The sequence below is a fragment of the Myiozetetes cayanensis genome, unplaced genomic scaffold (assembly GCF_022539395.1).
Source record: "Myiozetetes cayanensis isolate MyiCay16 unplaced genomic scaffold, myiCay2020 scf33, whole genome shotgun sequence".
NCBI lineage: Eukaryota > Metazoa > Chordata > Aves > Passeriformes > Tyrannidae > Myiozetetes > Myiozetetes cayanensis.
In genome coordinates this window covers 4286319-4302025 of record NW_026087555.1, presented here as the reverse complement: position 1 = coordinate 4302025, position 15707 = coordinate 4286319, and the positions used below count along the sequence as shown (strand labels likewise).

At 40.5% G+C, this 15707-nt stretch overlaps 1 protein-coding gene across 4 annotated transcripts in view; it reads right to left on the bottom strand.

Moving 5' to 3' along the window:
• LIN54 (lin-54 DREAM MuvB core complex component) overlaps window positions 1–15707 on the bottom strand; it is a 40973-nt gene that overhangs the window by 18156 nt on the left and 7110 nt on the right. For 3 of the 4 annotated variants that reach the window (XM_050327384.1, XM_050327385.1, XM_050327386.1), the window contains exons 2-3: window positions 6371–7098; window positions 233–353 (exon numbers count right to left, since the gene is read on the bottom strand). In XM_050327384.1, coding sequence (XP_050183341.1) covers window positions 233–353; window positions 6371–7063 — 814 coding nt within the window. In that variant the 5' untranslated portion in view covers window positions 7064–7098. The remainder of the gene's footprint in view (window positions 1–232; window positions 354–6370; window positions 7099–15707) is intronic. The other variant, XM_050327387.1, reaches the window with a different exon arrangement.

Here is a 15707-nt window from a genome sequence, read left to right as displayed (position 1 = left end):
GCAGTAAAAGCGACTCTGCAATTACAAAAATTATTCTAAATGAGCTAAGTGTAAAGGTACCAACATCAGCATTTATCTGCTTCTACCCACAAAATGCTCTGATCTCTTTTTTTTTGAGGTACTTTGACAGAAACTACAGTAAAATACTTGAGACAAAAAAATTTCTACAATCACCACTTCTTTGAACAGCCTTCAAAAAAAGGTAAAGCAAAACAAGTCAAAGTAGTACAACCTGCAATGACTGGTGACACTTGAGTGGTCTGCCCTGTAACAGCTTTGCTATTGATTGGTTTTGCAAATATCAGCTTGGTGATCACCGGGCCAGAAGTTGGGGTTCGGGTCTTCTTCGCAATCTAAAAGATGGAGGAAAAAAGATCTAAAGTAACTTGAGCATTTTGGATCTAAATCACTGTATTGTTAAGTACATTAAAAAATAAAAAGGGCAATACTCGCACACATAATTAGAAGAATAACTGCTTATCTTGCATTTCATCTCCGTTTCTCCCTATGGAAAGAGCTCGGATATTATCCATGACACTTCAGAAAGCCAGCTACCAAAGCAGGATAGCCAAATCCCTTACAGCTTTTTCATAAGGTATGTCCCTGTGGAAACATACCTCATCTTCAAGATGCAAAAATTATTTCTTACATGCTGTTGGTCTACATAAAAATATGGAAGTTAAATCTACAACTCTCAATATTTGAACCTTCAAATGAAGTTACTTCTTTCTCAGCCAACCAGGACAAAACTTGTCCCCCACTAGTGTTTTGAAACATCTCTTGAGCTATTCTGACATAGTAGCACACTTTTATTTTCAAGTAGGGAAACCACCTTCTGCAACACTTCCCCAGAAGTACATGGATCATGAGTCCCTGAAAGTTTTGGGTAGTCACTAGCCAAGTATAAATCAGTTGGTTACCTTCAGGTACAAGGGGATCTTTTTCCCTTTTGTGATCCAGCCTCCTGAAACACAGCTGGACCAAGAACATGTACATGCCATTTGATGACAGATCCCCTCAACCTGAAATCTTTATAAGCAGGGTTTTATAGTTTTAAAAGTCTTGAAGATGACTTTTCCCCTTTTCCATACGGACAGGAGTTAATTGCCCGATGTATTTATTCTAATAGTTCTAACACACCAGCACCCAGGCAGTGAAGAGTTCAATTTAAAAGTTGACTTTTTTCAAAGGTTTTTAACCTGCTGACTGCGGAGGCTGCCTACAGATGTGGACTACTGCTAAGATCTTCCCTGAGTCCATGTGACCATGCTGCAAGGCATTACTGGAGCAGACACATCCTGCCTCTCCTCCAACACACACCCCCAGGCACATCCTGTGGGCACTTAGCCAGGAGCTCCAGCAATATCAGAGGGGTATGACATTGGCATCCGTGTGGGGAGCCACCTCCCAAAGGCACAGAACCACCTTTATTACTCAAGTGGTTGACTGGAGAAATCTCACTGATGTGTAATCTTACTGTCAGAGATGACAGCTACTTTTAACAGCCTGAAAAAGTTAGGAATGCTTAAAGGAAGCAGTTGAGTAGGCTGGATGTTATGGTTTCCTACACAAAACATTATCTATAGAATTTGTTGATGGAAAACATTTTTTTTACAGTCAAGTAATGCCAAGAGTTTTGAAGTATTCAGTAATAAATAATAATAATAATAATGGCCAGTCTTCGCAAGCGAATATCCAGGGAAGGTCTTTCCACCTTCCAGCCTGCGCATTGGATTTTTTAGGTGAGACACAGTGTGCGCGGAACTGAGCCCACCCTTTAATCCTAAGGTTCATCTGCTGGGGCCAAGAGAGTTTGGATGGTGGCAGCAAGGTCCTTAGGACGTAGATGGATTGCTTTAAGGGCTAACGAGCTCCATCTGCCCGGGAGTGGCCCTGACCGGGAATCAAACCCAGGCTTTGGCAGTGACAGCGCCGCGCCTTACCACTAGACCACCAGGGGCTCCAGTATTCAGTAGCACATCATGAATTCCTCAACTGCTCCATAAGGAGCACACATGAGGCTGCTTGCGCTCCCAGCAGCACATCCATGGCACAACCAAGGAAGCCAGAGCTGCCCCCTGCTATGGCACTGGAGCCCCTCAGCCTGCCATGGAAAGCAATCATCACCTCTGGGTGCCTGAGCGATGCCCAGCCAAGGGAAGGCAGCAGTGAGCAGCTCTGACACCAGGCACAAGCAGAGAACAGGCCTAAGTTAAAGGAAGCCATGTGCTACCCCACAGTTACAGTACAAGTGTTCCTCATAGTCAGCATCCACCTCAGACCAAACATGCTGCTTCCAGGGCACACCAACTGCATTTATAGGAGAAATACAATTGCCAAGGCTTAAAACGAAACAGAAGAAATAAACCTGCACTTTTTGGAGATATAGTAACTAAAACTTTAAAATATGAGTTGTTTGAAGAAGGAAGCTTCATTCATGGCCCTGCTCACAAATTTAACTCAAAGTCATTTTAACATTTCAAGAATTCAGTTCTTTTAGCACATACACAGCTAATAGATGAGAAGGCATTTTATCCGTAATTTAATTTTTTTTTAATTTGCACACATTTTAATTTCTGATAAATTCCATACATTTCATCTGCTTGATTTGAGATTTCTGTTCTGCTTAAATTAATCTTACCCTGCCATAAGGTATTATTGCAACTCAACTGCTAGTGCTTTTACTCTCTGAACTGAGAGCAAAGTCTGGCTTGGAACATAATCAACATCCAGCAGGAAGGGCCAGCTCTGGACAACAGCAGTTGTTTCCCAGTAACAGTCAATAAGTATACTTAAATGACTAACATGAATACGTGTAAAATACTAGCTACCATTAAGATGAAGTATTTCAGAAAAGAACCTTAAAAATCCCCAAATGAGAGCAGGTCAACACAAGTAGCCCTTATTCCCTCATACTCAACTTGCAGTATCTTCCTCAGACTAATCTGCCCCTGCTTTTTGGGTGAACTGTTTTTCTACAAAGATGGTCTAATAAATAAGCGAATACCCTCAGGGCTTAGGAAACATAACAAGACTCAAACACGTTTGGTTATACATGAGGAACAGCACTTCTGCTTCTACCTGTTGCCAAGTGAGGCTTTCTGAGGTTTTGCCACTGGAGCTGATAACCCCAGCCACCTCTGAGAAGCTTCTCCGTCAGTGGGAAACTCACTACACATTTCAGTGAAGAGTGAAGAAGCCAGGGGAAATAATTAAGATGACAGACTAACCCTTTGATACTCAGAAAGAGCAAGTTCTCTGGAGCCCTCTGCCATTGCCTATACTAAACACAAGAAGCTTAACATTATTTCCCTGCCTACATAAGCTAAGCATGGCCTCTCCAAGTTTCTTTGAATTAGACTGCAAAATTATTTCCTGGGGCAACATGCTGTTCCGTAAGAATATTATTATATTTACACACCAACCTTTTTTCCCCTACAGAAGTAAAGAGATTTATTTGCAGGTAACTTGATTTAAGTGGTCAATTTATGTCTTCCTAAGCATTCTCCACTAAAGATGAACTAGCAAGTTTATACAGTTGGGCTCTGGTTTTGGTTGTCAAACTGTGTTCTATTCATACAGAAACAGGCACACCCATACCTCACATTTACTGCTGGATACCTGCATGGTCAGCTACCACAAAGGAGCTAATATATTATAAATCCACTCCCTAGATGATCTCTCAGGAGCTTGTCCATGTAGGCACCCTCTATGTAATTTATATTTGGCATAATATGAAAAATCAGGGACTTTAGAAATAGAAAAAGAGAATAGCATACTTCAGAAAAGATGGAGAAACTGAGCTAGGAGTGGGAGTTTGAGGTTAGGGAGTGCACAAGGTCACTTTTCCATGATGAGATGAAGCCACAACAATGGCTTAACAGTTGCCTTGCCATGGCAGCAATGATGCTACGGAGATGTCGATGTAACAGCTAAAACCAGAGCCAGTTATCGTATCAAGCCAAGTTCAAGTCAGACCAGCTTAATGACAGCCATGGTGATGTGCTTGGACGTTTGGTTCAGAGTCAAGTGCAAGGCCAAACTCCTTCTTAGTGAAGACTAAAGTAGTAACACCAGCAGGCACATCACTGCTTTCAAGCCTCTATGGAGGTAGGAGTCACGGATTGAAAGCAGATGCACTTGTCTAGTAGTTTTTTCCACATGTCCTTGGCAATAGTTTCAACTAAATCAGGACAAGTTCTTAAGCGACAGGAATTAACCTCTGGATACAGATGAGGCCAAAGGTCCCGCCACACTTTAAACCTCACAGGCTTATACCTCTAGAGCTATAATCAGAGAAGGAGCGAAATTCCAAAAAACATTTTGCTGAACTCTACCAATTACCTCTCAAGTGCTGAGATCTCAACTGCCAAAATTAGACTACAGCAAGGCTAATTGAGTTTATCTAATGATATGCAAAGCCTCTATGATAGTGACAATGTAACAAGAAGTGATGAGAGCTCTTTGTCATCTAATCTTTAACCGATCCACATTTCTGCACCAAGTCAAAGTACTGTGTTGCCTTCCATCTGAAATACCTTATTCACAAAGCCCCAAGAGACAAGTTACACAAGACCCTTGGGAAGGCAGGGAGGCATTCGCAGCCTCCTTTTCCAGTCACTAAAAAGTTAAGGGGTTCGTTCAGGATGATAGGGTAAACGCGGGACTTCATTTCCTAAGCCAAGGACTCCAGGTCCAGGTTATATCCCCTGTTGTTATGGTAGAATAGACCATTAATGTCTCACCCAGCCTCATTTATGACTCTGATACTTTAGTGATTTTCTACAGGGAAAAGCACTGTCTGTGAAGTGCTACTGTAATCATCTTCCCTGCAGTATCAGGTACTAACACTGCCTTCTTGCTTTTCATTTCTACTTCTCTCTCTCCTTATAGGAGAAAAGGAATGTCAGGTGCTAACAATTCGACCTGTTGTGCAAGTGGAAGCAACGGTTTAACCAAAAGAGACTCAAAAACCCCAAATTTACTCAAACTGCAATTAACTAGATTTATAAATGGATGCAAGTCCATTTGTAAGAGCTTCTATCAAGAAGCCCATAGAATTTCTAATGACAAACAGCAGAGGTCAAAGGCCAAGTCACTGTATTTCAGTCAGTGATAGCACAGGTCACCTCATGAAACAAAAACCACATCACAGCTAAATCATTCTCCTCAGTTTCCTGTATCTGTCACCTGGCAGAGAATAACTGAAGTCAAGTAACAGGAACCAACCCACTCTTAAACGTTCCTATGCTGAGTCAAGAGCAGAGACTTTTACAAAGGTTACAGTGAGAACCATTTATGTACCTTGATCATTAATTATAAGTCCCTTGAGAAAATTTATGTTTCAAACAGCCATTATTAAACCTGTTTCCACAGGTATGATGTTGCAAAAAAAGAGAAAATAGAAATTGTGCAGGAACCATCTGCAGCTTAAAAAAACTTTGGGAGTTGCTCACATTTGCTTGCCACAAAATACTAGTCAGGAAACATTCAGCGAACAAAACACTTGAGGCTTTGTCATTTTTCATGTGCAGCTGATTATTTTTATTAGGATACTTGGGTTTTAATTTCTTACTTAATTTAGAAGCAAAAATAAATATTTTTTCCACCATAACTTGCAATGATTTCTACTTTTCCTTCACTTCAAGAGGTCTTATTTCTGCCTCACTGCCAAATAGAACAAAGTCACTCATATTTAGTTCTGTCCTACTCCAGATGAAGATCAGATCCTCTGAGTCATAAGCTAAGACATAAGCTAAGTCTTCCTAACACATTTTCAGATCCAAGCAGATTCTCTGTGGTTTCAAGTATCTCTAGATCCATGTCAGAGATTGGGAATAAGACCTTAACTTATGATAGTGTCTAGTCTATCATAATCTACTGATGTGCTTAACTAGAGTTGAGGCAGACAAGATATACCTTTCTGTCCTTTTTCAGATGCTGGAAGTTTTTTTTCAGAGAGTTTACTTAAACAAACTAAATGTGATAGGCAGAAGCTATTCTTTCATAAGAAGTGTACACTTTGAATGAAGAACAACATGCACACAGAGTTCAATTTAGCCTTCCCAAAAGTATGTAGTATTTATTTTAATAAAATGAAAATAATGAGAAAATTATCTTCATTTTACTGAATAGTTCACTTTCTCTGAGAAAAATCCTAGAATTCTAGACAGTAGCTAGAGGTAAACAGCATATAATGGTAAACGCATCCATAGATGAAAGCATGGGCTACGAGCAGCATTGTATTTTTTAATACAAAGAATAAATGCAAATGCTGAAAACAACAGTGTGTCAATCAGTGCAGGAAACAGACAACAACAGCAGCAACAAAACTGGTTTAAAGATGTTTCATCAGCATAACTCACTTTACCTGTACTGTTTTTACTTGCTGGGACTGCAAGACAGAGGGCTGGGCCGCAGTGTTTATCAGCTGACTTCCCTGTGTCAGAGCTGAGACACCAACAACAGGTTTCACTTCTGACCGACCTCCAATAACAACTTTGATCTGCTGGCCTTGTACCTTGGAGTCTCCGCCTTGGGCTTGGGACACGGTCTTCTGTGACTGTGGGAGTTGGTTGTGGGGTAATGCTAAAACAATAGGCTGGCCAGACTTGCCCAAAGTTGTTACAATGAGCTTTTGCCCATCTGGTTTAATACTCTGATTGCCTATTTTAATGTCGGTGGTCTTGTTCAGGATAATTTGATTGGCTGATATAGTGACGGGGGTCTGAGCACCAAGTTTATGGAGGCCACTGGGAAAAGTGGGCTTTGCAGCTATGTTCACATCAGGCATCGGGGTCGTGGTGTTCGCTGTTGCATCGCCCGAGTGGCTACTGGGGGCAGTGACCGATTCCATGGTGGCTGTGGCCATAGTCGTAGCTGAGGAGTCGCTGGTGGAGCTTATGTCCACTATTTCTTCCAGTTCCGTTTCCATGGGAATAGAGTCTCCGATGGGCGACGACACAATAACTGCCTCGATGCCGTCATCTTCCACCAGAGTGATGCCTGTGTCCATTATTTCCTCGGGGAGCAAGTTGTTGACTTCTGCTGAAACCACCTCCATTTTAGTAGCAGCGGTAGTGATGACCGGAGCAGGTACTGCAATATTTTAAAAAGTTATTGGCTTCCAGAAAACATACGTTATCAAAGCTCTATAAATAATACTACCAAGGAAGAAAACACCACAGAATTTTTTCACGGTACTGTGCATGCATGAGAGGGATATCATGGAAACAAATTGTTATCAAAATGTAACACATTAAGCTGAACTTACTCTCAGCAATAACTTAGGCCAAAGCTTTACAACATCAAGTCAAATCAAGGCACTGACTTGGCACAGATTACCAGTCCACTCTTGACAACACAGTACACAAAGAAGCAGTGTTTCTCCCCAAAGATATGGACACAGACATCTAAACTTGCTGAAGTATAAAGAAAGAGGTAAACAGCTTGAAAAAAAATCCAACAGATAATGTCTTCTCTCATATATACCATCATTGAGCAGGGTATCTTGCCTCAAGAGACTTGTTATCCGAACCAGACATAACATTTTTGCCAAATTTTCATTTTGGAAATCTCAGAGAAACAAACCGCTCTTTAGTGACAGACTTTAACATCACCACAAGCTCAGTCAGCAGCCCACTTACCTCAGGACCAAGCCAAAGCCATGCATTTCCAAGATGAACGGATAATCCCTCAATGCTCACTATGAAAAGAGTAGCTCAGTAATTTTTTTTCCCCTCAACACTCACCAGAAAACACAATGCCCAAATTTAAGACTAATTTGAAAGATGTTCTAAACACAAAACAAAGAACACCCCATATGAAAGAAAATGGAATTTTTTAAGCTCCCTAGTAAGAGGTGACCAATTTATGTATTAAAGAAAGACTAGTGAGATTCAAAGCCAGCATAACTTCCCACCTGAAAAGCCTTAAAGACACTGCTGGAAATGGTCACATCTACCATTCCCAGTAAAGCTGTATCACTGTCAGAGTCTGAAAACAGAGCAGCTTTTAATTAAGGCATTTTCCCCACTTGCTGACCCCATGAGCACACTTGTGTACTGGATGGGTGATCATACCACATGGGTGTGTGTACATACTCCCAAGTACTCATTATAAGCTCAGAGGACAAAATCCTTGCAAATTCTGATTCTTACTTACGAGGAAAAGCAGGGCTGAGTTATTAATACTAATTCATAAGGAACTGTGCCAATAAAAACACCAACCAAATGCCAAGGTGACATTGTTTCCTCTGGAGTCATCATGGGTCCGTTTCACACACCAGCCAACAACAGAACAGCTGCCTTTTACCCACAAGGTAGAAGGGTTGGGGGCAAAAAACCTGCTGTAATTATATAGTTTCCATGCCAAGCTGGAGCAGTATGGAGCACTCCACAGCCTTCCTGACTGCAAAGGGTAGCAAATGAATCCCCCTCACCTCAGAGCAAGAGCCAGATCCAACTGCCATGACACTCAAGACACCTGAGCCGTGAAAGGACTCATCCAGATGACTGACGGTCAAACTCACAGCTCACTTATTGGCAGGCATTTAAAGATACAAAGTGATCTGATGTCACTGCCAGAAATACCTCCTTTGGAAAGCATTTCTCCCAAAGTAATGCCTGCACAGCTTGCAGTGATGCCAGTCCTAGTAACCAGCCCTAGACAAAACAGCTCACTCCTAAGGACACAATAGTGATAGTATCACCTTGCTGCCTTAAAGTCAAATTGGTTAACTGCATATGAGACTACACAAAAGTAGGAATAGTACAAGTAGACTGCTTAAAGTAGACTGCTTTAGCATATGTTAATGCCACTAGCTCTTCTTCTGAGCTGTGTCACTTTACTGTCTCCTCAGTAACTTGCAAAAGCTTGTGTCTTAGATATTACAACTTCAAAACATTTCAGACACAAAGAAATCCAAATCCAAACCCAAACCAAACCATCATCCTGTTCTGTAGTGATAACTACAAGGGGTTTGGATCCAAAAGTCCTAGGGTCAACTGCAATCCAAATAATGATTGCCAACAAGTTTGAAAAGGAGAGAATCATCTAAATCAGACAGTGGAAAAGTTACCATATTCAGCAATTATAAATAATTTTAAATAACTTCCTTTTGGTTTGCAGTTCTACATGTTATTCCCTAGAAAAAAAGGTAATTTTTAGTATTTTTTAACACTATGACTGTATCTACATATATTTAAGTAGTTCTGCAGTTCAACAGTTAATTTGCAATCTTCTTGACATTTGGTTATGTTATAAAGCACTAAATGGTTATTAAATAGTTGAAGGCATATTTATATTAAATACATAGAGTCAGGATTTTAAACAGCATTCTGACTCCAAACTAACCACTTGAAAATCAGAATGCAAAAGGAAAAGAAATACGTCACATCAAGTCTGGAATCAGCAACTGACATGTGAAGAGAAATATTACTCATGGCTACTGAATTAACAGCTTATGGAGATCACATATGTAAGATTCTGCAGTTTCCAGGTCTCATCATTTCAGAGTTAGCTTCCATTATTGTGTTCAGGCTTGTGTCACAAACAACAGCAAAAAAGAATCATATACAACCCACTTGTTCTATTTCTTCATTGCACATTGGATATGACTGAAATAGATACATGAAAGGCAACAATGAAAATCTCACCCTAGCTATACCACAGGCTGCTGTCATCAAAGGCAGCTCAAACATCCCCGCAGATTTTTACTTCTTGGTATCTAGCCAGGATTTCTCAACACTTCAGCTGCTTATTTTTCACTAATACTTTTAAACTGTTTCCATTTTTCCAGCTCCTCTACTGAAGTGATTACCAACAGTGAAAGCATGCCAACCTCTTTTAACATTCTAACAGCTTAGATCTTCACGAAACTGTAGAGAATTATTTTAACTATTTAAAACCCTTGAAAGCTTCCTTCACTTTAGCAGTTATGCTTTGAGTACTTGATAATGCAAGAAGTATACCTACAACCCCTCAAAAAATGCATCTTTACACTTAACTTGGCTAAAAACCTGAAGAAAAAAACAATCTAGGCCAAGGAAGTGTATGAACACATTATCAGGTTGGGGAACTCCACAAAAATCCTAGGATCAGATTACTAAACATATAATTTTAGCCTACAAAAGACAACTAAACTAAAAGAAGAAATTTACACAATGAAGACTTGTGAACACAGCTCAGCTCAGGACACTCAACCAGCCAAACACATATAAAAACTTTGGGACTAAAGCATGTTGTCAGTAAAGCCTTGGACCAACACCATTGAAAAATGCTAGGTACTCCTAGGAGGAGGACAGGGACAAATTCTCAGCTTGAGTGAGCCACCTATGATCATCCTACTCATAGAACAGATTTCTACTCTTGATATTCACAAAGAATAATATATATATATATCTGATGTTGTAAAGGGGATTTATAAGGAAGAGGATAAATACTGCCAGGATTGTTGGCCTGACAGGTACCTGTGAACTTCGAGCTTTTTTCTCTTCATCACGAGCACGTCACTGCAGAATCTTTAAGAAACTCTGTTAAAAGTGTTGAGATTGATCATATCAACACTTCTGTGGATAAAACACCAAAGCTGCCACACGAAACACAAAAATCAAAAAAATCAGTATCATAAAGCACAGTGATCTGCAAACAAGTAAACAAAATGCAAGATATAGGGATTTTTGTATTTCACTGTAACTGCATCTTATTAGATCCAGAAATATCTCTATTTCACTAAGATAAGAACAGTTAACCTTCCAGTCTGCAACCACTACCAGTTTGAGTACAGTGATATGTTACAAAACCATCAGCGAGACAACGTACTGCAAGTAAAACTCTTCAAAAATTCAGATTACACAGAAATACAGCTGCTGAGACCAGTTCTACAGGAAGCCCTGGAAAGGTGCTAGCAAGGTGTTAGCAAGGTCATCAGAATGAAGCAGTAGACCATGGGACTCATCACTGTTAGCAGATCCCTTCCCATTCCCTTCTCAGTGCACAGCACAGACCTGGTGGTGCTCAGCCATGGGAACACTCTGCTATAACCTGACAGATTCAAGAACACTGGTCAGACCTGCCTGAAGTCATTGGCAACATTCATTTTTTAACTAAATTCTCAAACATCACAGAAAATAAGGAAATCAAATCAGTAACAGCTTTTGTATGAACACCTCGATGTGCAAAACAAACCCACACCACCCAAAATCAAAAGCTACATAAACACATTTCACCGAATGTAACCTCTCGGGATCAGTAAAACTGTTGCCACATGCACAGCAAATGCTAATTGAAACTAAGTATCTTTACCAGATACTGCAGTATCTGTTAGTAGTTCTATAAAGCTCGGCCAGATACACACAATTAAGCATAGCTCTATTAAGCACCAGCAAGTGCAAGTATTTTCAACTTCCCAAGTTAGAAACTGCAAAAGCCCTTAAAAAGAAGTATGGAGAAGAACAATGAAGCCTGCCCTCAAGAAAGGGGAGAATGAGACAGGAAACCTGCAGAGAAGTAAAAGTGGACAACCTAACCAGTAATTGTTCACTCCAAGTACACTGAACTCTAAACAAAAAGTAATACAAATAGTACAGTATCACTGATTAGCCAGTACAAAAGGGGTAACATTTGGCATTTCCACTGCTAAGACAAAGATGTGCCAACACCATCCCTCCTCTTTCTGATCAAGGTGGAGCAGAGAACTGTCAATATGCCATGGATCACATTTGAGGATTTTAAAACTCAAAAATCCCACAATATTTGTATTGTTTCATTTATAAATAAATTGTCATACTTAAACCTTAAGTAGTTACGGTTTAAAAACATAATTTATTCCAATGCTAAAGCCACTCATTAGAACAAAAGCAAGAGCAGGAGGAAGGAGAAATACAAAATGGATCCTTGATGATTTAACTGAGAAGCATGAGACACTGTCAACCACATGCAATCAAAATTTAGGGGCTTATAGGCCTTTCAAATTTTTCAGCTTCTGCTTATCTGCCCTCTCCAATAGTGGCAGATATGTAAACTCCCGAAGGTTGCTAGGTTGGAAAAAAATCTGATTTTTTGGATCTTAATACTTAGAGATTAAGCAGTTTAAAATCACCAGGCCTCAAGTGTCAGTGCCTAGACCTTTCTCCTGGGACAGGTAGCAGACCTGCCTGCAAAAGCTGTACCCAGGTGTTGGATTTTTGATGTCAGCACCAGCAAGAGATGCCCAGAGCCTGGAGATGGATAGCAAGTCAGCAGGAGAGAACCCGAAGAGCAGCACAAAGGAATTCCAGCCAGTAAATCATCAGGAACCCCTCTTACATGCCTCTATGCCCCCACACATTTATTATGGGGAATAAACAAAAGTAGTTAGAGGTGTGTGCACACCTGCAGGAATATGATCTCAATGGCATCATGGAGATGTCTTGGGATGGATGGCTTCCGTGACTGAAGTGTTGGAATAAAAAAGGAATAAAAGGCTCTTCAGGAAGGACAAGCATAAGAGACGAGGAGGGAGTGTCATCCTCTATGTCAGTGACCAGCTGGAGCACATGGAGCTCTGCCTGAGGATGGTGAGAAGGCAACCGAGAGCTTATGGGTCAGGATTAAGAGAAGGGCAGGGACAGGTGACATTACAGTAGGGGTCACCTGTACAGATAGGCCACCCAACCAAGAAGACCTAGCTAAAGTGGCCCTCAATAGACAGACAGGAGCATCCTCATGTTCACAAGCCCTGGTCCTCACAGGGAACCACCCAAATGTCTGTTGGAGAGACAACATGGCAGGACATAAACAACTCATGAGGTTCTTGGAATGTGTTGATCACTTCCTTCCCCAAGTGATAAGAGAAGTCAGTGAGAAGAGGTACAATGTTGGACCTTGTGCTCATAGACAGGGAGGGCCTGGTGGGGAATGTAAAGCTCCAAGGTAGCCTTGGCTACAGTGACCATGAAATGGTGAACTTCAAGATCCTCAGGCAGTGAGGAAGGCACACAGTGCCCATGACTTCAGGAGAGCAGACTTTGGTCTCTTCAGGCTTCTGCTTGGTAGAGTATCGTGGACCAAAGCCCTGGAGCCTTGGAGGGGCCTGATAAAGCTGGCTAATATTGAAACATCACTTCCTCCAGACTAGTACATTCCCAAGAGTAAGAAATCAAGCAAGGGGGGGTGAGAGACCTATATGGATGAGCAAGAGGTTCTAGCAAAACTTAAACAGAAGAAGGAAGGTTAAAAACATGGAGAAAGCGAGAGGCCATTTGGGAGGAATATAGGTACGTTGTCTGGTTATGCAGGGACATGACAAGGAAGGTTAAGGTCTGTTTGGAATTAAAACTGGCAAGAGATGTCAAGGACAACAAGAAGGGTTTCTTCAAGTACATGAGTAGCAAAAGGAAGACTAGGGAAATTGTGAGACTGCTGCTGAATGAGATGGGTGCCCTGGTGACTGAGCAGTATTACTGAACAAAACCCAACAAAATTCCAAACACTTGCTCAGAATCATTAGTATCTAGAAAACTAAGCCACTTAAAGGTCAAATTACTTTCCCATGCATGGCTCATAACTATTCCCTTGCTCTCACATGTCGGTTAAATGTCCATTAAGAAAAGGCTAAATCCCTATCATTTTACTAATATTAGTCTGCATTTCAAGCCATGTCTATATTTCAAATTAGCAGAGTCTACTCATAATCATTGACACTTTCAGCATTTGTTACTTGTGGCTCACAGCAAGTCAAAAACTCAGACTTCCACGTCATTCTGAAGATGCACCAGGATCAGCAAGCTGATGATAAAGTTGCTTTTTGACAACTACCTGGCGCCCTTTGAGGGTCTAATCCTCACCAGTGCTAACTAAATTTCAGAGTGTGCTGAAAAGCACATCCTCCTTTTCTTTTTACCGTGGTAGGGTTAAAGTCTTAAACACTGCTTGTTTACCACACACAATACTCAGAGCAACTTTCCAGGAAAGAAGTGGAAATAACATTCATTGCAGCAGAATACTTCAAAGCAGTTCAGTTTGCCTTTTGTAACTGGAAACAATGTTCTACTTTCAAACCGAGCTTTAGACAAACTAAAAATAAAATAGAAACTAAAAATCAGAACATTTCCCTTCACCCTACTCTTGGTTTGTATGCCAGTTTCAGTCATTTCCACAAAGTAGGACAAAAGCTAAAACACAGAACTGCACAGGTGTTACAACCATTAAACACATTCTGAAGGTGTTCACTGCCATGAACAGTCCAAAATTTGGGTTTGTAGATTCCAGGGTCTTTACATTTAATGAAGTATTTCTAACCCTATGCAAACTTTGTGGTGAGACCAAAAGAAAAAAAAAAAAACCAAAACCAAAATAACTTTAAATTATTTAATTTTCTGTATTTAATATTAGGAGGCCAATATTAAGGCAATAAGAATCTAAAGTGAATAAACATGTAGTGAACTTCTCTTGACTGAAAGAAAACCAACCAAAAACTGAAACATGAGGAGTACTTATCACCAAGCCCAAATACCGCAGATTTCAGACTTTGAAGTATAACTTGAAATAAAGGTCTTGCTTTCCAAACACCTCTTGACTGCACAGCTACAGAATAATTCAGAACACACAGCAATATCACATCAAGAACACTCGCAAAAACAACAAGCATGAAAACTGCCTTCATAGGCTTGATATCAAGTTCCTTACAGACTTTCAGGGGTTATCACATTGTGCACCTCTCAGATTAGGCTTGTTGCCAGCAATTTGAGCACGAGTACATTTTAGCACGTGTTTATGAAAAAGAGTTCATCACAACAGAATTGTAACCTACCACTTTTATTGAAACGTTGCCAGCTGGGAAGCACGATGATTATGCAGTGCACCACATCTACACTACACCTGCACTGCCCAGTTGAAAGTACAATACATAAAGTTCATTCTAATCAAAACAACCCCCCCACCACACTGATTTCAGTTGAGTATTTCATTTCAAATATGGCACAGAACAGCATTTTGTCCTAAAAACTTAATTCCTTATGTGTCTTATGCAACCACATGATTCTGTTCGCAGTTAGGAGAACAGAGATGAAAACCAGGTAAAAATCTTAAGACCACAAACCCCAATGCTTTCAGGGTAGTGATGTCAAGATCTGAAGAGCAGTGAAAGCTGCTATGACCACTACTGCTTTTTAAACTTAGCCAAGAAATCTAAGTTGGTTCTTTTAATTTTTGAGTCCAGTGGAGCACTAAAAGAAAAGCAAAAATAGCTCCAACAGTTATATTGCAGTGATTTGTGAGAAAACAGATCTCAGCAGCTCCACCAGCTTTAAACATGACAACATTTCACAAGTGCAGAATATATTTACTTGCAGAAGGGCTGAGCTGAAGATAAATAACTCACCTGCAGGCAAACTGTGACTTCGTTCAGATGGTAAAAAACATTATTACCCCCTCCTTCCCACTTTAATCTCTAGATAAAGCATCCCTATGTTATTTCTGGGAAAGCTTATTTATAAAACTAGGACTGTGCAATAACCAACTGACTTTTGTGGAATTAAATTTCAAATTAAGATTTTGAGTCAGGAGATCAAATTCAATGGGAAAAGTGGGAATTTCAGTGGAATCTTCATCTCTGCACCAGAACCACGTGGGCCACTTCAAATGCAGGCTTCTCAGACCTCTGAAGTCTCATGTGACATAACATAAAAGGTTGAAGAGCTTCTGAAACACAAACGAGTAAGTTTCAT